This window comes from Cucumis sativus, chromosome 7 (assembly GCF_000004075.3).
Source record: "Cucumis sativus cultivar 9930 chromosome 7, Cucumber_9930_V3, whole genome shotgun sequence".
NCBI lineage: Eukaryota > Viridiplantae > Streptophyta > Magnoliopsida > Cucurbitales > Cucurbitaceae > Cucumis > Cucumis sativus.
The window spans coordinates 9,367,694-9,388,195 of NC_026661.2; the positions used below are offsets into that span (position 1 = coordinate 9,367,694).

Consider the following 20,502-nt stretch of genomic DNA (forward strand, 5'->3'; position numbering starts at 1 on the left):
TTTACCTCAGTCCAATCTTATATTTAGTGACCTAGAAATTTTTCTAGAAAACATGTAGTGAAAACAATACATACTAAAAAGAACTTGAGTTAGTTCAGTGATAGTTCAAGATGAACGATGACAACATTCCCAAGTCAAAGGAGATAAAGAGGAATGTTAGAACCATCAAACGTTGAATATGGATTTCAAATCATGCACCTGGAACATTATAATTTCTATTTTTGTTATCCACTTTTCATCAATATTTTCAAAAACCAAGTCAAGTTTTAAAATCTAGAAAAGAAAAGCACTTGCTATAAACTTCTTTTCAGAACTATGAGCTAATTAAAAACATAAAAGTAAAAATGTAACAATCCCCTAATAAGATCTAAATGATTACATTTCTAAGGTGTAAGAACCTTCTAAACATAACATGAAAAGATTCTTAAACAAAGACGTTGAAAGTTGAAGTATAAGAAGCTATTCACCTTTAAAGACCAAATAGAAACTTTTCTCATAGTTGAACTAGAAAAAAGTGATTCCACTTTTAAAATAAAATCTTCCAAACGTTTCTTAACGTTTTCAATAACTATTTAAATCAAAGTAGCTCTGGCTTTTCCCCCTCTGCTCCACATCTTTACTTCTTCACCCTCTTGTACGTGACAAATTAACAAAAAAAAAATCGTAACTTAAGCCAATACCCAAACACCCGCAACAAAAAAAATATATAATTTGGCAACATACCAAAGTGTTTAAATTTGACATTGAAATGAGGTAAAATGAAGTGAAGAAGTAGACTAGAAATCATATGGCAGAAGCTGGAAAAGCCATGGAAACTATTGGAACAGATTATAAAATATTTTTAAAAAGTGAAGGTGAAGGTGAAGGCCCCAAAAGAGAGTAATCCTTGAAAAAGAATTTGGAGTCTCATTTACTTTAGGTCCAAAGTGGCAACAAAACCATCTTTTCTTTTCTTTTCTTTTCTTTTCTTTTCTTTTTTCTTTTTTCTTTTTTTTTTTTTTCCTTTTTTAATTCATCCATTATAATTCAGATATCTTCCCCCTCACAAAGTTCCCATGAAGCACCTCCTTTTGGAAGGCCCCATTCATTAGGCATTAATAATCATATGCCTGGAATCTGCCTTTTACACAAATTTCTAATGCACTCATTACATGTAAACACATCAAACAACAAATAGAAAAAACTAAACTCAACCATCCTAACTGATCAGATCACACAGCCTTTTGCTGCTTAATGAATCACCCATGTCTAATGGCTTTGATTCTCATGGTGTCGAACAATCGTCTCCACCATGCAACTCCATAATTTTTCTATCGTTTTTTTCTTGGAACATCCACGAAATGATGAGCATTATCTTCTCCACTTCGAGATTTCAGAGGAAGTAATCTGGTGCAGGTTTCTTCGCAGGGTTTCCTCTTGATTCCTGCAACATATCAACAATCCAATACATTGTATGGTAAGATCAAGAAGTTGTCCAATTTCTATGGAAGTACTAATTTGAGCGAAGAACAAGTCAAAGTTAGACAGCTTATAAGTGAAAACAAAAACAAAGAACCAACCCTCGTTAAGAAAGAATGAAAGAATATCGCTGAGTGATTAACAAAATTATTCAGGGTCCATTTAGAAACCATTTTGGTCCTTGAAAGCTAAGTTTATAAGTACTCATTCCAATTCGATTTTTTATTTTAATCTACTTTTTGTCAATGTTTTAAAAAACCAAGTCAATTTTTCAAAAACTAAAAAAAAAGGTAGTTTTTAAAAACTTATTCTTGTTTGTGGAATTTAAATTAACTCTTGTATTTAAGAAAGATGTTAAGCATAGTAAAAAATTAAGAAGAAATAGGCTTAATTCTAAAAAACTAAATGGTTACAAAACGAGGCATTAATTATTTTTCTTTTAGATAACCAGAATGCTGAAACAGTTCTTGCATTATGGGCCACACCCACCCCACTAACCTAAGGGAAAGGGCTTATATCGTTTTCACCCAAGGCAGATCCCAAAAGTTTCAAGCCTTCAACCTATAACTTAAACCCTCAAGCATTTCAGTCATTAAACTATTTAATCACATAAGCAACTGATGTTGCAACTTACTTCTTACTCCTTACTCAGACTATATAACACTTGATAAACAGCAACTAGATTATACTAGAGCAGTGAGGTTCGGGTATAACAAAATCTTGATCATACCTGTGGAGCAGCATCAAAGACGCAAAACTGCTTGTTAAGGTTCTCATCCAGTTGAAGTATAGCAGCTACATTACCACATCTGAAACAAAATGAAGACTGTTATGACCATTACATGAGCACAAAGTTGAGGCAAAGTCTTGACAAGGATAATGTACCTGTAACAATAATTCGGAGCTGACCAAACTGTGACTATCTGATTATTAAACATCCATTTATAACCTTCCATTACCAACTGATGAGCTCGACAAATATAATCAATGTTGTTTGTGTGGTTGAAAGAAGTCACAACACTGCCACCAAACAGGAAACCAGCACCTCGGGGACTCAAACCCCAGCCATCTACAATGTCTTCAGGATCAGACCACAGTAAGTCACACATGGCACCATCATGAGGTACTTCTTGCTTCCGATCAATTGTTCTAATCTGGGATACATATAAATATATAAATGAATAAATAAATGGCAGTATACTGAGAACTGAGTACCACCTTAAATATATATAAGAACAAGAAAGAGCAAGGAAGGGTTCTAACTTGATCTAGAGTTGTTATGGCAGGAGACAGACCACCATGGACGCTAAATATCTTGTTTTCAATGAGAGCCGAGAGACTGGTAGATTATTAAAGGAACAAAAAAAAAATTAAGGGAACGTGACTAGTACTGCAATAACTGATTTTCAAAAAACGCAATAAACGTGACTTCCAATTCATTTTCTCATATGCAAAAGAGAAACATGCCCGGTTTATTCTCTCCTCCTCTCTGTTATAAATGATTAGAACGAAAATTTACAAACCTTAAGTAATCAAATATATCAGTACAGTATCTCCAAACATTCACGGAGCCATATTTGCGAAGACACTCATCATAAAATCCATAAACCTGAACAGAGAACAGAATATTAACCACAAAAACAAAACATGTTATCTAGGACAGTAAAATCAAGAAACTTAACCTGTGTGATTTGACGGCTTTCATGATTCCCTCTGATAAGAGTTATTCGATCTGGATATCTCACCTGAAATAAAAAAAGTCCACTTTCAGGAAAAGTTAGTTGAGCTAAAAGAAACAAAATAACCAGGGTAGGCTTTAGGAACGAAAATAACATACATGATACCCTATGTTTATCTACAAACTGGTATTTGACATAAACTATTCGTAAGTGTTAACAGGGAAGCACATACACCGTTCCCACCTTGATAAAGAGAGATGTCAGCCATCTCTACTTCAATTAAATGCAACACAATTGCTTTGTAAAGTTACTTGTATGCAATACACTAATACTAATACTGGTTTTTGAACACTGGTTTTTGTTTTCTTTGGACAAAGAACCAAACTTACATTGAGAAAGAATGAAAGAATACAAGGGCCATAAAAAGAAAACCAATAAAAGGGAAGTCCCACAGAAGGAAGGGACTCCAATCGAGAGAAATAAGAACTAACATGTATTTACAAAAAGGTCTCATCACCAATACCAGAAAAGAAACATAGAACCCACCATAAACTTAACATCTTGAGAATCCCTCTCTAAGACTCAAAAGGTTCTATTGTTTACTTCTCTCCAAAGACCACACAAACCAGTGCAGACCCCAGCTTTCCAAAGAAACATCCCTCCCTTATCACACACACAAAAAAAAAAGTAATGAAGTACTCATCAATCATCTCCTTGTAATCTTTTTGTCTGGCACCTGAACACCAAATGTGGCCAAAAGTAAGTCCAAACAGACTAGACTGACCAAGCTGGAAACTCCAAAGGATAATCCAAGTCTGTCGACAATGGATACAACAAAACAGTTCTATAAAGGAAGCCACCTTCCACAAAAGCCTATCAATAGTATTAATATGGTTTTTATTTTTTATCTTTTAATTATTATTATATTTATGAGAACTATCAAGAGTATTATGATCTCCATAAGATTGAAATCCACCCTAACCCTTTCCTTTAAATTGGCCAAGGATCAAAGAATTTTGTAAGGCAGCTAAAAGATCATGCTATTCCAGAACAGCAACAGGAGGTTTCTCTAGTACATACTTTATTAATTTAGTTTGTATCCTTTCTCATCCCAATAAATTATTTTTTTTAAACTACTTTTATTGAGAGAAAATGATAATTCAAAAGGACATACAAATATCCAAGCACACAAAAAAATCCTCAAAAAGAAGAGTTTCTAACTAAGGACAATACAACCTAGAGAATAATTACAAAAAAAAAAAATTCAAAATCAATGTCCAAAGAGAAACATGGAGCTTCACCAAGGACCAAATATCACCAGGGTCCCTCAACTCCTAATTGTTTCTCTCCCCAGCCAAAGTGAGCTTAGCTCAGTGGTATGGGCATATCTTTTATCCTAAAAAGGTTCAATTACACTACAATGTAGTTGTTGTACCCTATTGCCACCCCACCCCCCCTCCTCTCAAATTTTCCATTTCTCCTCGTATAAGACAATCATGCACCATAAAGAGACATGTTTAGACTTTCAGTGTCAGTAGCTACTAGCAATATAAAAACCAATGTTTGCCTCCAACGTAAAATAACTACTCATGTCACAAAACTCAATAATATGACATGCTAACGTGCTTTGTGGAAAGCCTTCAAAGATTGCAACCACTTCATGTTTCATCATTCATTCTTATGCAAGTTAATAGACACCCCAACTTACCAAAGAAACTTCCCTCTAACACAAAAAGGAGAGTAATAAAGGTACTCCTCAATCATCTCCTTATAATCTTTGTGTCTGGCAATCTGAACAGTGAACACTAAGCATAGTCAAAGAGTAAGTTCGAATAGACTGATCAAGCTGATGATCCCAAAGGGTAAACCAAGTCTTCCTCCATTTTCCGACAACAAAACAGCCCTATCAAGGGGGGCATCTTCCACAAAAGCCTATCAATTGTATTATTATTATTGATATTATTATGAGACCTAGCCAGAGTATTGTGATTTCAATTCAATTGGAAGCCACCCTATCTCTTTCCTTCTAATTTCCGGGAGGATCAAAAAATTTATGAAGGCTAACTAAAAATTTATGATGGCTAACTAAAGATCATTCCATTCCAGTACAGCAACAGGAGGTTTTCTAGTTGTGGGGTTATACAGTTAAGGCTTTGTTAGTTGAATTGTGGTTTGAAAGAAATCAGTGGGTTTTTCACGATAAGCCTTCGAGACTAGTTGATCAATTTGTGTTTGCTCATTTAAATGCAACATCGTGGTGCTCTTTATCCAACACTTTTAAGGGTTACTATTTGCAGGAGACTTTGTTGAGTTGACATGCAATTATTTTCCCTCCAAGTTGATGCTTTGCCCTTCACGATCAGTGGCCAGCTTCTTTTGTTATTTGTCGGATTTTAGTTTCAGTATTGCTTGTTTATTCTAATGACTTTCTTCAAAGCTTTTGGTCTGTATTGGCTTATATTAGTCTAGAGAACAAACAATCTTTAGTTCAGTTTATTTGCTTTTTTTGGATATGATGAGGGCGCTAAGGGGGTGTCATCCTAGTTGAGATGTCTGGGTGTGTCTGTTGATCCATCTATTTTTGCTCTTTGTATAGTCCTCTTGTGCCATGAGCTTTTACCTCATTATTATTAATTTATTGATAAAATAGACTTGTTTCCCCTTCCAAAAAAAAAAAAAAGAGGTTTTTCTAGTTAGTATTTGGTCCGGTGTACTAGTAATTTAGTTTGTATTTTTTCTAATCCCAAAACTCCTCAAATTTTTCATTTTTCCAAATATAAGATAATCATGCACCATAAGGGACATGCTTCAGTGTCAGTAACTAAAATCCAACGTTTGCCTTCGAAGGAAAATATCTACTCATTGTATGTTAACATGAAAGTCCTTCAAAGATTGCAACCACTTCATGCTTCATTATTCATTATTCATTCTTATGTAAGTTAGTTAGTTGCAGGCTAAGATGACTCATAATCAAGGAGAGGAAAACCAAGCTGAATTGACCTATCTCCCTAGTACATAGACAAAAGGGATCAAAGCTGTTAAGCATGATGAAACATAACGGAGGCCAAGGTCGATTCTTTCACTGCTGTATATTGGCCTTCACACACAACCGCCAACTGGTCCAATCAGATTGCTTGGGGAAGTGGATCTAGGATCCTTTGCGGTATTTTTCTGTTAAATGCCCGTCCATAGTTGCCAGTTTCCTGGCCACTCCTTTGACTATTTGCATGAAGAAATAAACACATTTTCAACACAAGGCTTCCAGCGAGTTTGGCAAGAAGATTCTATTTAATTGTTCTCTTTTTTTCCTTTTTTAAATTGAAAAAATAACTTTTGTTGAGACAAAAATGAAATAATACAAAAGCGTACAAAAAAAAAACTGTCACAAAAAGAACTTCCTCTACAGGAACTCCAGCTATGCTAAAAAAAACTATAGAATAGTCACAAAAGGCCTTCAAAATTGAAATCCACAAAGAAACGTGAAAGCGAACAAAAGACAAACAACACTAGGGTCCCTAACCACCCCTCTAAAAATCTTACCATATAATTGTTTTCGAGCCCTGGTTTGAGTTACTACTACCTAAGTGGGACTTCAGAACATTCCTCTTACTATCAAAAAATAGAAAATTAAAATAAAACCACTGAGAAGAGATTGTCAAATTTATGGGGGCTTCTGGACTTTTCCATGACTCAACTCATAAGCTTAGAAGATCAAGAATAAAAAAAAAAAACTCCCTGTAATCTGAAAGTGAAGGGATAATAATTGTGAAGAAACACAACTATGACAACGAGTTCCTAAAACTTCCAAATGTTATGCATAGAGTGAAGAAACACAACTATGACATTTTTACAAGTTCCTAAGAAATTTTCATACTTAAAAGAGGTATACAAAGGAAACCTTGATAACAAAATATGACTGAACTATGATACCTTTCAGGACCAAAGTCTTACACCCTATATCAAGGACAACTTACTCTTTCAGCATCTTACTCTCTCAAATCAAGAACTACTACAAGAATTAATTGGATCCCAACAGACCACAAAAGTAAAACTGATACATGCAACTGTTCCTGTTAAGGTCACCCAGAAAAATAATAATGTTATCATTATTATTATCTCCTGCTCATTTTCCTGGAATCTCCTATCTCTGGCTTCAAGTTATTGGTAAGATAAGTTTATTGATTTTTTTTTCTTTGGCTTCAGGAAAGCATATCTATTAGTAGATATTTAAAAACAAGTCCTCCTGTGCAACTTAAAATATTGACTCAAATTTATACCCAAACTTGAAAACCAATAAAAGTGAAACCACAATAAAGTGATGTTTAATGATCACGTAATCACTAGAGATGAAATATAAATGTAAGAAGACAATAGTGTAACTGCTGAAAATATTTTTAAAAATAAAAAAAATAAAAAAGACAATCACCTTTAGAGCGAGTAGTAATAGAAATGTCTCGACTGAGTAAAATCCTCTGTCAACAAAATCGCCAAGAAACAAGTAGTTAGTCTTCGGACAATCGCCTCCGACTTTAAAAAGCTCTTTCATGTCATAAAACTGCCCATGGATGTCTCCACATATCTAAGTAAAAAGAAAAACAGAAAATGGTTAATTCACATAATTAATAATAAATATCAATCCAAATCTGAAACTAGAGCATAGTTTACATAACTCCCCGGTCTTGGGGTGGTGTCCTACTCTTTCTGTAGTTCAGTGAAATGTTCGTTTCTTATTTCAAAAGAGGGCCGAACAATATAGTGGACATGGAAAAAGTAATGGTGGCTCCACTTGAACCCTAGACCAAAGCCATCTAGTTTGTTCAACAATATAATATCCACGAAACTGTTAAAAGGGTTGCTTAAGCAAGTAAGAAGTAGTTGTTTTCATCAACACAAAGATAGTATTCATATCTGCTCATGAACCAAGATAGTATTCAAGAAACAGTCGTTTTCTTCCCCAGAAAGAAGGAACCAATATACCAGAATTCCAATTAGCAGTCAAAAGACAAAATCTAATAAACCAAATAGACTAGAATAACAAAAACACCAAAAGAAAAAAAAAAAGAGTAATAATGGGAAGAGTATAAGTTGAAATTTCAAAAGAAGAAGGAAACCCCAAAATCCTCGGGAGGGGATCGAAATAAAAAAACGGAGAAACAGGAAGAATAGAAGAATGAAGAAAGAGTGAGGAGGGTTAATAGAAAGAAGTGGGAAGTGGAATCGAGAATCTGGAGAAAAGGGGGTGGGGAAGAGTGTTAAAGACGTTACAGTAACGGGGGCATCAACTCGTTGAACGTTGCTCTCTTCGACGAGGATTTCCATGGCCTTGAGACAAAGAGCTTTAACTTCAGACTCCTTGAGGGGCTCGCAATTCTTCAACTGCTCAATTTGGCGGTCTAGGTCAGACATATCTCCTTCTCACTGGATCGTTGAACCCTTCTTCTTCTTCTTTTTCTTCTTCCTCCTCCTCCTCCTCCTCCTCTTGTTCTATGAATTTTTCAGAAAGAAAAAAATTGAGTATATCGTGGTGCTGCTCTCTCTACCCCTTCACTTCATTTTGCAAAAACCTTTCTTCTTTTCTTTTTTCTTTTCTTTTTTCTTTTTCCTTCTTACAATTTGCAAGCCATCACTCTTTTTCATTCCACAATATGTGAAATAGTGTGATTATGACCTAAAACAAAATTTAGATTACATACTTATCGCCACATAATTTTATTCCTTGATTTTGGTTCAAAATCATGAGGAATTTCTACTTTATGGATACTGTTCAAATGATTTTGAAAGTTTTTACTTACTATTGCAACTTTCCAAAGTTGGATGGTATCTTGAAACAAACCCTAAAGTTGAAGAGTAATATTGTAATTTAGTCATTATAGTCCAATTTTAGTTGATCATGTTTACTAAAAATCATCAATTTTCTCACATTTTATGGTTATTGTTGTTACCTTTGTGACACAAATCCTAACGTTGAGATTAATAGTATATAACGCCTCAATATTAGAAATGAACATGAATGAATTGATATCATATCTAAATTAGAGAAATCTTGAGAACATGAAAACATGATAAAAAAAACTTTAAAGTTTGAAAATTACTATCATATCAGTAAGATGCACTTTCTTTTGGATGTCTCAATCATAAAAACTTCAAAATTTAGTGTGTTTAACTGGAGTAATCGCATGTTAGGTGGGCTCCTATATTTTTTCCTAAGATGCGTCTGAATGAGAACAAAACATGTTAAAAGAACTCATATTGATTTGTGGAGAACTAATTCACTTTTAGAAGTCTTCATGACATGCAAGAATGGCGTTGTCAGAAAGCAAGGGAGTGTTAGGGCCATCAGTTGCCAAATCCAGAGTTTAAATCTTGGTCTAAATCCTGGACTTGGAGGCGTTATAGATGGTATCAAAGAGAAACTTCTCATAGTAAGATGTGATTCGGGGACAAACCAATTGAAAGCATGGTGAACATGTAATACCATAAGTCTATAAGGAGAACATGAATGGACTGATACCACATTGAAATAAGAGAGATCTTTAGGACGTGAAAATACGTGGTCAAGAAATGCTTAAAAAAAGAGTAATAATTAGATGCATATTGAACATCACCCACAAGCAAAATCTAACACATGACATTATGATTCAACAATTTGGTAGAATGCACAAAAAGAGATTATGTTCGTAATGCACCTAGGTATTTTTCTTATAAAAATTGAAAGTTGGTACTTACATCAGTAATGTGCACATTTCTTTTGGTGGTTCAATAAATCTTGTCTTCTTAAAATATTTCTAAAATATATATAAACAAACAAAGAAATTAATAGATGAGAGTAATAAATTATATGCTCAATTTTTAAAAGTCAAATTATTATTTTAAAAAATGGACTGGACTTTTCTCAATATTTTAGTTTTCAATTTTGGATCTTGCCAATACCAACTCGAAGTATGTTGGTAACATTGATCTAATCAAATATTTAGAAATGGAGTGGGTCGAAAGAAACCCTCCTTGTTTAGAGGTCGATTCAAATACACTAGAAGATATTAAACTCCTCATAGAGGAGGAGGTTTCTCTTGTTGAGATTGAGGTTTTCATCGAGGACATTCTTTCTTGTAAAGGACTCTATTGATATTGTGTGTTTTCGTCATGTTTATCGAGAGGAGGACAAAGTCACTCACACTTGACGGCTTTGACATCCTCTCAAAGTTTTGCTGGATGTTTTGAAAATATGCTTTTTTTCATATTGTTTCCTCGTTATCCTCCAAGATAAGGTGGTAATGTGTAGGTTGTTCGGCGTTCGCGTTTTGGCCTAAAAACACAAGCACCTATTAATGCAAGCTATGAACATTTAGGAAAAGTGTCTAAAAAATACACATAAGACAACCTCGATGCTACTTGTTTGCATTCAACACAATAATTATCACTACTACATATTTAATCTTTTTGTACGTAAGCAAAATTTGATTTCTTGATGACCATGACAAAAGACTATAAGGAAAATTTTTTTATTGATACAATAAAGGTTAATATTTATCTTAACATTCATATACGTCAATAAAAGTACATTTTTTGATGAATAAATATAAAAGTTTTATAAAAAAATATGAAATTTTGGTTTGTGGTTTCGTTGTTGGCCAAAAAACATCAAGAAAAATTTTATATTACATGACTGACATTGCTTATCAAGTAATCTTTAATTTATTTGTTTGGCTTTCTTGATGGACACATTTAAGATGACACGTGTTCTACTCGTCAATCAAAGTTTCTTAGGCAAACGTCCACTATTAATGGACATTTTTCATTAAGAAACATATTTAAAGTGATATGTGATCAAGCAAAATCACTTTGACAAATAATGTTGCTACTGTTTATGAAATCTCAACCATTTGTAGTAGCACCTTTCCAAATTGTTGTTATTTGCACTTTCTTTTTCATAGTTTATTAAACACAAAATTGAGAGTGCAAACATATACTAAACACAACTTTTCAAAATGAAATAGACAAAAATTTTAAAGTTTTAGTTATATTAATATTTGTAAGTTAAAATAGTAAAATAAAGTTAGATTTTTAATAATTTAATTAATAACATGCATGTAAGTATGAAAGTTAAATGAAATCTTTTTTTTTTAGTTATAAAAGTAATTGTTAGGTGGTTGAAAAATATAATAAGTTTTCATTTTTTTTTTTTTTTGTTGTGTTCCACTAATTTTCTAATTCAACTTTAAGATTTCTAAAGGGAGCGAACTCACAGTATATTTCTTTGCTATCCTTCAAAACGTGGTGAAGACTCATGGACACTCAATAATCAACATCAATTTTCATCTTCTTCCGATGAGGCCACATTTGGCTTCAAGTTGAGTTAGAAAAATTGGACAAAAAAAGTTGACCAATCGGTAGCGTGCAAGTAAAGGATCGATTTAACTTGGCTACCCGATTATGTATATAATATATATAAAATTCACTCCTTTGTTTTCAATCTCAATCCCGACATGACTCAACTTCTCTGCCTTCATTCCGGTTGGGATTAGCCTGAGAACTCAATCTCTAAAGCTTTATGTTCTTCATCTCGAGAAACATCGAGATTAGTTGTTTGTTTCCAATCTCGATCGAATTCGTTATTACGTAAAAGATGTCAACAAAAAAGTTTAGTTTACCGTAAAAAATCGTCAATATAAAAATAATAGTTTATGGAATTGACAGATAGATGAAAATAGTTTTTTGATGTCTTTTAAAATTAGTTTATGGATGAAAAATGTCATTATTATTACTTTACATCACATTTGATGCTCATCATCAAAAATTGTTAATGTGATGTGTTTTTCAATTTTTTTTATGTACTTGATGCACAAAAAAACGTCAAAGTTTTATTTTTTTCATGGCAAAAAAAATTATGAAAATAATTTTTGATGACATGTTTTGGCTTGATGGACATGTTTTTCGAATGTCTCTATCTATTTGATGGGTTTTGGCTATCAAAATATACATTTTTAAACATAAACTTAAAAATGTTAAAATCGTAGCCGTGTATAGTTAATTATAAAAAACACACATTAATCATGGAAGGTGAGAAATTAATAAACACAACTTGATCCATTGAAGTTTTTATTAATCAACAAAATTAAACAAGCATTTCTCATAACTAAACAAAACTTAAAAGATTGATAACAAGATAACAAGAAGAATTGAATACATGTTCACACGAGATTTCGAAGAAATGTATTTCGTGAAATTGAACTTTGATATATTAATGAATATTGTGAATATAATCTCTAGTATTTACTCTTTTGATGTTTTCTCTCGAATACAAGATAAAAACTTTAGAACTTTTTGGTCTTCGGTCTTCAGGATGTTGTAGTTGCAAGTCGATTTGAACTTCGATCTTCTAGAATCCAAGGAAAGTTTAATCTTTAAGTTTAATCTTTAAGTTTAATCTTCCAAGTCTGCAATCTTTCGGAAGATGTTGCTCTCGAGGTTTCGAGGTTGATACGAACTTGCACGTCTAGAGAGCTTGTAGAAGTTTGAATTGAAAAGCTTGTAGAAGTTTGAATATTCAATTCTTCAGTACTTCAGAGTTTCAATTCTTCCTTCAACCAAAAGACCCTCTTTAAAATGAATGACAATGGTTTATATTTATAGAGAAATTTCTTGGGCTTTAAGTGAGATTGAGCTAATTTGCTTGTTGGGCTCGGACTTGAGCCCATTTGCGAGTTGAGTTTGGACTTGGGCCCATCTGCTTCTTGTACTTGGGCTTGAGCCCATTTGTTTGTTGGACCTAAATCGAGTTGAGTTGAGTAAACTTAATTATCCCAACTTAAACAAAAGTATAATTATCACCATATTTACTGTGATGATTTGACATAATTTAATTAGTTAAAATTTCTTGCTCAACAAATGTTGAGATTTGTGCACGTTTATAGGGTGGATGAATCTCGAAAACGATAAGTTGAAACAAGTGAATTTGTTCTTGGATTTGGCTCCAGTTAATATGTCAATTTAATCATACTATGCATTTAGACATAAGTGTGATTAAAATATTATATAAAGTTTGATGAATTTTAAGTTTAATTCACTTTTTTTTTGTTTGCATTAAAAATCATTTGGAATATGGTCAATTTTTTTTTTAATGAAATTGAAATTTTTTTACCAATGAATTTTATGAAAAAGTTGAGATTTAAAATTGATAAAATTAGAATATTCTCGACTCATCAAAATATGAATTTAAGTCAAAGTTTTATTTTCCTATTTTGAATTTGAAATAAATGAATGATTTGGGATAAAGTTTAACACTCCTTCAAAACCAAAAAAAATTTGGAGATTTTATTATTATTTTTGTTTAAATATATAAAAAAATGGATTTAATTAGAAATATCTTTTTAAAAGAAATATATTATTTTAATTAATTTATTTGATAGTTTTTTTTAATAAAGAGAAAGATTAGGAACTAACCCAACTCCTAAGTCAATCTTAACTCCCAATTCAATATCTCCCATTTTGTTGAGAAGTTTGATTGAGATTTGATCTTTCCTACTTCTATTTTATCAATAGAGAAGAATGGGTGAAAACAAAAATTACAACACTTCCTTCATACTATTTCTACCATTCCTACTAACGATTCTTCTTCAACTTTTTTTTTTCTTTTCTTTCTGTTTTAGTTTTCTTTTCTTTTTCTTTTCTTTTTCTTTTATATTCTTTTCTTATATTTTTTTATTAATTTTTTTAAAAAACTTTTTCTTTCCTTTTCGTTTTTTTCTTCATTTTTTAAAACATTTTTTTTTATGTTTTCCTTTTTTTTTGTCTATTTCTTTATTTATTTATTTTCTCTTTTTTTCGATAATTCTTTTTTTCTCACTTTAATCTTTTGAAGATGGAGCACATCAAGCTTGATCGAATACAAAAAAGGAGATGGAGATCCGATCGACTACGACACATCGAAGACAAAAATGGAGATGGAGATCCGATCGACTACGACACACGAAGACAAAAATGGAGATGGAGATCTGATTGACTACGGCACATCGAAGATGGAGATGGAGATCCGCACATTGAAGATGGAGATGGAGATCTGCAGCACGTCGAAGACTGCTGCAACACGTCGAAGATGCAGATGATGACGACTGCTGCAACACGTCGAAGATGCAGATGATGACGACTGTTGCAACACGTCGAAGAAGATGAAGATGAATCCTCTCAGTTGCAACACGTCAAAGAAGATGAAAATAAATCCTCTTAGTTGTAACACATCGAAGAAGATGAAGATGAATCCTCTTGGTTGCAATACATCAAAGAAGATGAAGATGAATCCTCTTGGCTGCAACACCTCGAAGATGCAGATGATGACGACTGCTGCAACACGTTGAATGCAGATGATGACGGTTGCTGCAACACGTCGAAGGAGATGAAGATGAATCCTCTCAGCTACACACATCGAAGAAGATGAAGATGAATCCTCTTGGTTGCAACATATGTGAGAATGAAGATGAATTCTCTCGGCTGCAACACCAGTGAGAAGATGAAGATGAAGATGATGACAGCTACTGCAACACGATGAAGATGCAGATGATGACGACTGTTGCAACACATCGAAAAAGATGAAGATCCTCTCGATTGCAACACGTAGAAGAAGATGAAGATCCTCTCGATTGCAACACGTCGAAGAAGATGAAGATCCTCTCGATTGCAACACGTCGAAGAAGATGAAGATCCTCTCAGCTGCAACATGTCGAAGAAGATGATCTCAACCACAACATTTAGGAGAAAAGATAGAGCTCGCTAATTTGACTTTGCTCCCTTTCTTTTTTATTGTAATTGCTCATGAATTTCATTTTCTATTGAGATTACATCATCACGATGAAACATAATACCATCTTTTTTCGTGTGACTGAACTTAAAGTAAACTTTAAACTGCCTACGTACCCTTTTTATAACATAGAGATCAAGTCATAGCGTAGTTCAACTGAGTTTTTTTTTTTTTTTTTTTTTTGTCATCACCTTTTAAGCTCTTGTGGACTAGGAGCATCATGCAGTTTAGACTCTTGCGATAAGAAGCTTTACACATTTAACAAATATTTTCATCAAAAAATTGTTCACCTTTTTCATTTGTAGAATTGGTGAATATAATAAGTTTTGGTTTCACGATCAAGGGACCTTCTATGTTAATGTCAACAGACAACCTCCACTTCATGCGTGATGGGACATGACTGTGAATCTTTTTGTCATTGTTTTCTTCATGAAGTGATTTTACCTTCAAAGTTTTCATCTCTTTTTCATGTTGATCGCTTGTCATCTTTAGTAAATTAAAAACAGATGTTGAAGGTTGATCTTTCTTCGATGTGGAGATACTTAGCCTTTTGAAAGCTGAAGTTCGAGTCGAAGTAAACGTTGGACATTGATTTTCTTCTTCTTTCGTGGCCATACTCAATCTTTGAAAGACTGAAGATCGAGTAGTTGAAGGCTTAATACGATCAAAGATAGAAGTCATTTGCTTAATTTCGTTTGAATTGTCGATTTCTTCAGAAGATGCATAATTGTTGTCGACTTCTATTATCCTGACAACATGACATGCAGTAACTTATAATACTTTCTTGGGATGAACATCAAGGAAGCTTCTTGGGAGGAATTCTCTTAAAGTTATCGATCGTCGAGGTCGAAAGAAGTCCTCGTCTTTTCCTTTCACAGGCTTAGGCTTTCACATCTTCTTGTTTCTTTTTCCTTTCTTTTCATGGAAGATGTTTCCTTTCGTATGCTTTTGACGGAATGATGACTCCTTTAAATGCAATTTGGTTGTCTTCCTTTTCAAAGAGTCACAACTATCCATCTTTCGTCATCATCTTCAACATGCTTTTCTTTGTTTTGGGAGTTTTTCGTCACGATCCTTTGTTGGAATTGAACAATTATAGATTCAAAAGTCCCAAATTGAATTAAGCTTTTCCTTTGATCATAAAGTTGTGTTGATGGTGAAACACTTGAAGTCATATCGACCGCAACATGATTCGTCTCAACTGATTCTTCAATATCCAGCTCGATCTTCTTTTCACGAGCTAACTTTAGAATCAACTCTTTTAACATGAAACACTTTTCAACAGGGTGACTAATGACCCGATGATACTTACAGTATTTAGAATCAGTTATTTTTTCTGCTTGTTTTGGTCGTTTGCATTCTGGCAATTGAATAAGTTGCTTCTATAGCAGCTGCTTTAACATGTTTGCAACATCAGAGTCAAGAAATTGATAAACTTTTTCTTGTCTTTCTTTAAGAGTTGGGTGTCAATTTTCCTCGCTATCATGCTTTCCTTCAAATTTTGTTTCTTTTCTTTTAGAGAAAGATTTCAAAAGGGTTGCATGAACAACCATAGACTCATTTATGACACTATTTGCAATCATTTTAGTGTCATCAATTTCATTCTTGTCACTCCTCATTTTTGGAACCAAGAAATCGTTTGCTCCTGTGCATGTGATACTTAGTTACATATCATGGGCACGAGTTGCCAACTCTTCAAACGTGCGTGGTTTTATCCCCTGCAACATATAGAGAAGTTTCCAATGCATGCTTTGGGTGCACATCTCAACTGCAGACATTTCTGTGAGCCTGTCTTTGCAATCTAGGCTTAGAGCTCTCCATCAGTTTATGTAGTCGATGACTGGCTCCCCCTTCTGTTGTTTGGTATTTGTCAACTTCATCATGTTGACGATACGTCGGGTGCTGTAGAAGTGATTGAGAAAGTCCCCCACAAGCTGCTCACAATGTCAATGGATTCATGTTCCAGGTCGATGTACCAGCCGAAGGCGTTTCCTTTCAGAGTTCGAACGAACTGTTTTACCAACAAATCTCATCTCGTACCAGCAGTTTCACACGTTTCAATGAAGTGAGCAACATGTTGTCTTGGGTTACCCTTTCCATCAAACTATTGGAACTTGGGTGGTTGGTATCCATTCGACATTCTGAGATTGTCAATCATCTTCGTATATGACTTGGAATACAAAGAGAAAGTTTGAGCAGGTCTACCATATTGAGTTTTGATAGAGTTTACAGTCATCTCTTGCAACTGCTAAACAGACAGCGATGCAATTGAGGTCGAATTTTGTGGTTGACTTTCTTGCATGACTGCCTTCCCTTTGTCAGTATTCTTGATAATATGTGTATGACTTGATTCAGTAGCATCACAACGCTCAATGTGATTCTTGAGAGATGCAATCTCATTATCCCTTTCTTCAACGGCCTTCATGAACATGTTGATTTTATTTTCAAGCTCTGTCATTCTATTTTCACTTGCATCCACGTCAATCACCATAACTTACATTATATTTGGATGAGGCATCTTCTCATTTGAGTATTCAGATGATGAAATTTGTTCATCAATCGCAGAATTTTCTTTGATTATAACTCCACCTTTTAGTGGCTTGGACAATCGTTCCCAAACATTCTTTACGATCTCAAATGATGACATTTCCTCGTATGATTGAGTCTCCTTTGAGCGGCTGCGAGTATTTGGCTGCTTGCCGATGTCATTTGGAGCTTTGAAAGTGTTGCTTTGGGATGTCATGATTTGTTTAGATGTTCTTTAAAAGAGAAAGAGATGAAAGGTATAGATGATCCCACTGGGTGTGCCAAACTGTTCACACGAGATTTCAAAGAAATGTATTTTGTGGAATTGAACTTTGATATATTGATGAATATTATGAATACAATCTCTAGTATTTACTCATTTGATGATTTCTCTCGAATACGAGATAAAAACTTTAGAACTTCTTGGTTTTCGGTCTTCAGGATGTTGTAGTTGCAAGTCGATTTGAACTTCGGTCTTCTGAAATCCAAGGAAGTTTAATCTTCCAAGTCTTCAATCTTTCAGAAGATGTTGATCTCGAGGTTGATACGAACTTGCACGTCTACAGAGTTTGTAGAAGTTTGAATCTTTAATTCTTTAGAGCTTCAGTAATTCAGAGAAAGAACTTCAGTACTTCAGAGCTTGTAAAAGTTTGAATCTTTAATTCTTTAGAGCTTCAGTACTTCAGAGCTTCAATTCTTCCTTCAACCAAAAGACTCTCTTTAAAATGAATGGCAATGTCTCTATTTATAGAGAAATTTCATGAACTTTAGGTAAGCTTAGGCTCATTTGCTTGCTAGGCTTGGACTTGAGCACATTTGCGAGTTGGGTTTGAACTTGGGCCCATGTGCTTCTTGGACTTGGGCTTGAGCCCATTTGTTTGTTGGACTTGAATTGGGTTGGATTGGATTGAGTAAACTTAATTATCCAAACTCAAACAAAAATATAATTATAACCATATTTACTGTGATGATATGACGTAATTTAATTGGTTAATATTTTTTGCTCAACAACATTATTTCACAAATGTTTTACTACGACAATTATTTATATCACAAAATGGAGGGAGAAAAAAAAACAGTCACAAAAGTTGAAAAATGAGTTTTTGGCGGGAAAAGACGAAATTTTTCGGATAATACTTTTCTGGCGATAGTTATTTGATGTCATAGAAGAGAAATAAAATAATTTATTTAATTTATTAAAATAAAATTAATTTTAAATACAAATAAAAGTTAACTAAAGTTTTCGCCCCAAATCCTCATGTGAATCTCCAAATCTAAAACCCTAAAATCTTACACATTTTCTAAAATCCTCACGCGAAGAAGGCCATCTCCAGACGACGCCCGATCTCGCCATCGTCCGCTCGTGCCCGTCTATTCACTCCAGCGTTGTCACAACCTCATCTACGAACGATGAAACCTCCTCTGTCGGTATCTGTTCCTTCTCCCTTTCTCTCTCTTGGAAGGACAATATGGAGATGATGATGCAATCCAGTCGATCGATCTTGCTTCCAAATGTCTACAATACGAAGCAAGAGATCGACTCGATATAAAATTTGTTCTTTCAGCAGTGATGCCACTTCAAAAGTAGGAGGTAAACATTTAAATGTCTTAACTCAACCTGAAAATTTTATCAATGGTGTGGTTTGTCTGATTTCATTTGTTGAAAATCAGAAGTTTTCTCAAACTAGTTCAATTCTTTAGATGCATACTGCTGTTATACAATTAATTTATTTTTCTTCTTAAAAATTTTAATTTTCTATATTATTTATTTGGCCTATTTCTCCTCTCTTCCCCCAACATTCAATTATATACTTTTATTTATCTTATAACAAACTTATACAATCCTAGAATTTCTTGACGGTTGTATGTTGTACAGTTCTACAGTTGCACTATTTCCAGAATCCATGGAGAGAAAACAGAAAGAAAAAAAAAGTAGGGGAAAAAACTGATAACTGAAGGAGGGGTGTGAAGAAAGGCAATAAATAAACTTGGTTGAGTAATAAAGGCTGGTCAAATAACTGTTTTAACTTTTTAGTTGACAGTTCCACATAAATGAAGGCTTTAGGTTTTTGTATTAGAATATTAGCTAGGAACTAACTTTATTTTGATGAAGACTAATTCTGTGTGCGTTTGAAATTTTAGGATGTTGCTATGAAGATTCTGATGGAAGAAGATCTTCATGCAGAATGTTTTGATGAGTTTCAATGTTTTGATGAGTTTCTTAGGGAGGTACATGTCCAAATTTTTAAACTCATAATATTTTGAAGCTAATTTTTGAACAATGTGCTCTACTTGTAAGTAACCATTCAGTAGGTTCAATCACTTTTCTGCATTTCTAGGTTGGCATAATGAAATGTCTATGACATCCAAACATCGCTCTCTTTATGAGTGCAGTCACAGAGCCTTCAAACTTGTCCATGGTAACAGAATACTCTTCTTTCGTCATCTTTGTCATAGATTATTGTTGAAACAACTAGTTACTACTATGGATTGCTATGATGCTACTCTACCACATCACAGTATAGTCTCATATTTCTTTGTGGCTTTTCCTTGACTTTGAAGAATAGGCATGTAAATTTGTTTCAGTAGACAAGGATGCTTTTCTTTCAAAATTATATATAATGGACATTATGTGTATAAATTTGGTTATTATGTAAAATTGCTAACTATACAATTGTACATCTCTTTTTCAGATTGAAACCCATGACTACGTGACCATGGTTCAAGCAACAAAAAATATTTTCAGAGGTGAAGGATTATCGGTTTGTTGTTTATGCTCGTACAGAAAATCATGTTATATGTATTATGATGTATTTACACTGGTTTTGATTAAGGGCTGTAATTTCATACTTGTAAATTGTTCAAACTTGATTGAAAATGTACGAATATTACAAAGTGTATTATAGCGTATATATATTAAAGTGTCGACCATTTGTTTCTATATGAGTGTTATGTATTATAACATTATTGTCATTCAAATGGTTTTGTAATGACGGAGCGACAAGGAGAATAGGGAAAATGGTGGTAATTGAGAAATTTGCAACAGAA

At 33.7% G+C, this 20,502-nt stretch overlaps 1 protein-coding gene and 1 long non-coding RNA gene across 5 annotated transcripts; one reads left to right on the forward strand and one right to left on the reverse strand.

Moving 5' to 3' along the window:
- Positions 1–849: 849 nt before the first annotated feature.
- LOC101220629 (serine/threonine-protein phosphatase PP-X isozyme 2) lies at positions 850–8,782 on the reverse strand. The gene is made up of 8 exons (XM_004150909.3): positions 8,403–8,782; positions 7,564–7,716; positions 3,141–3,203; positions 2,982–3,067; positions 2,722–2,797; positions 2,344–2,612; positions 2,189–2,267; positions 850–1,423 (listed from the first exon to the last, which is right to left on the reverse strand). The coding sequence occupies exons 1-8, from the start codon at positions 8,541–8,543 to the stop codon at positions 1,373–1,375; spliced, it is 918 nt and encodes a 305-aa protein (XP_004150957.1). The 5' UTR covers positions 8,544–8,782; the 3' UTR covers positions 850–1,372.
- Positions 8,783–18,699: 9,917 nt separating this feature from the next.
- LOC105436105 lies at positions 18,700–20,395 on the forward strand. 4 transcript variants are annotated; one of them, XR_004217993.1, is made up of 4 exons: positions 18,700–19,045; positions 19,597–19,683; positions 19,765–19,874; positions 20,148–20,395. It is a non-coding gene; the product is annotated as an uncharacterized LOC105436105 (long non-coding RNA). The 4 variants fall into 4 exon arrangements; XR_004217992.1 differs by having other exon boundaries at positions 19,768–19,874; XR_004217991.1 differs by having other exon boundaries at positions 19,794–19,874.
- The last annotated feature ends 107 nt before the right edge of the window (positions 20,396–20,502 follow it).

What these genes read in the sequence shown, in the direction of transcription:
- LOC101220629 (XM_004150909.3), bottom strand. Translation starts at nt 8,543, where the DNA reads ATGTCTGACCTAGACCGCCAAATTGAGCAGTTGAAGAATTGCGAGCCC. An exon ending in GATATATTTGATTACTTAAG is followed by an intron (nt 2,798 to 2,981) that starts GTTTGTAAATTT and finishes ATAATCTACCAG; the next exon opens with TCTCTCGGCTCTCATTGAAA. An exon ending in GCTCCGAATTATTGTTACAG is followed by an intron (nt 2,268 to 2,343) that starts GTACATTATCCT and finishes ATTTTGTTTCAG; the next exon opens with ATGTGGTAATGTAGCTGCTA.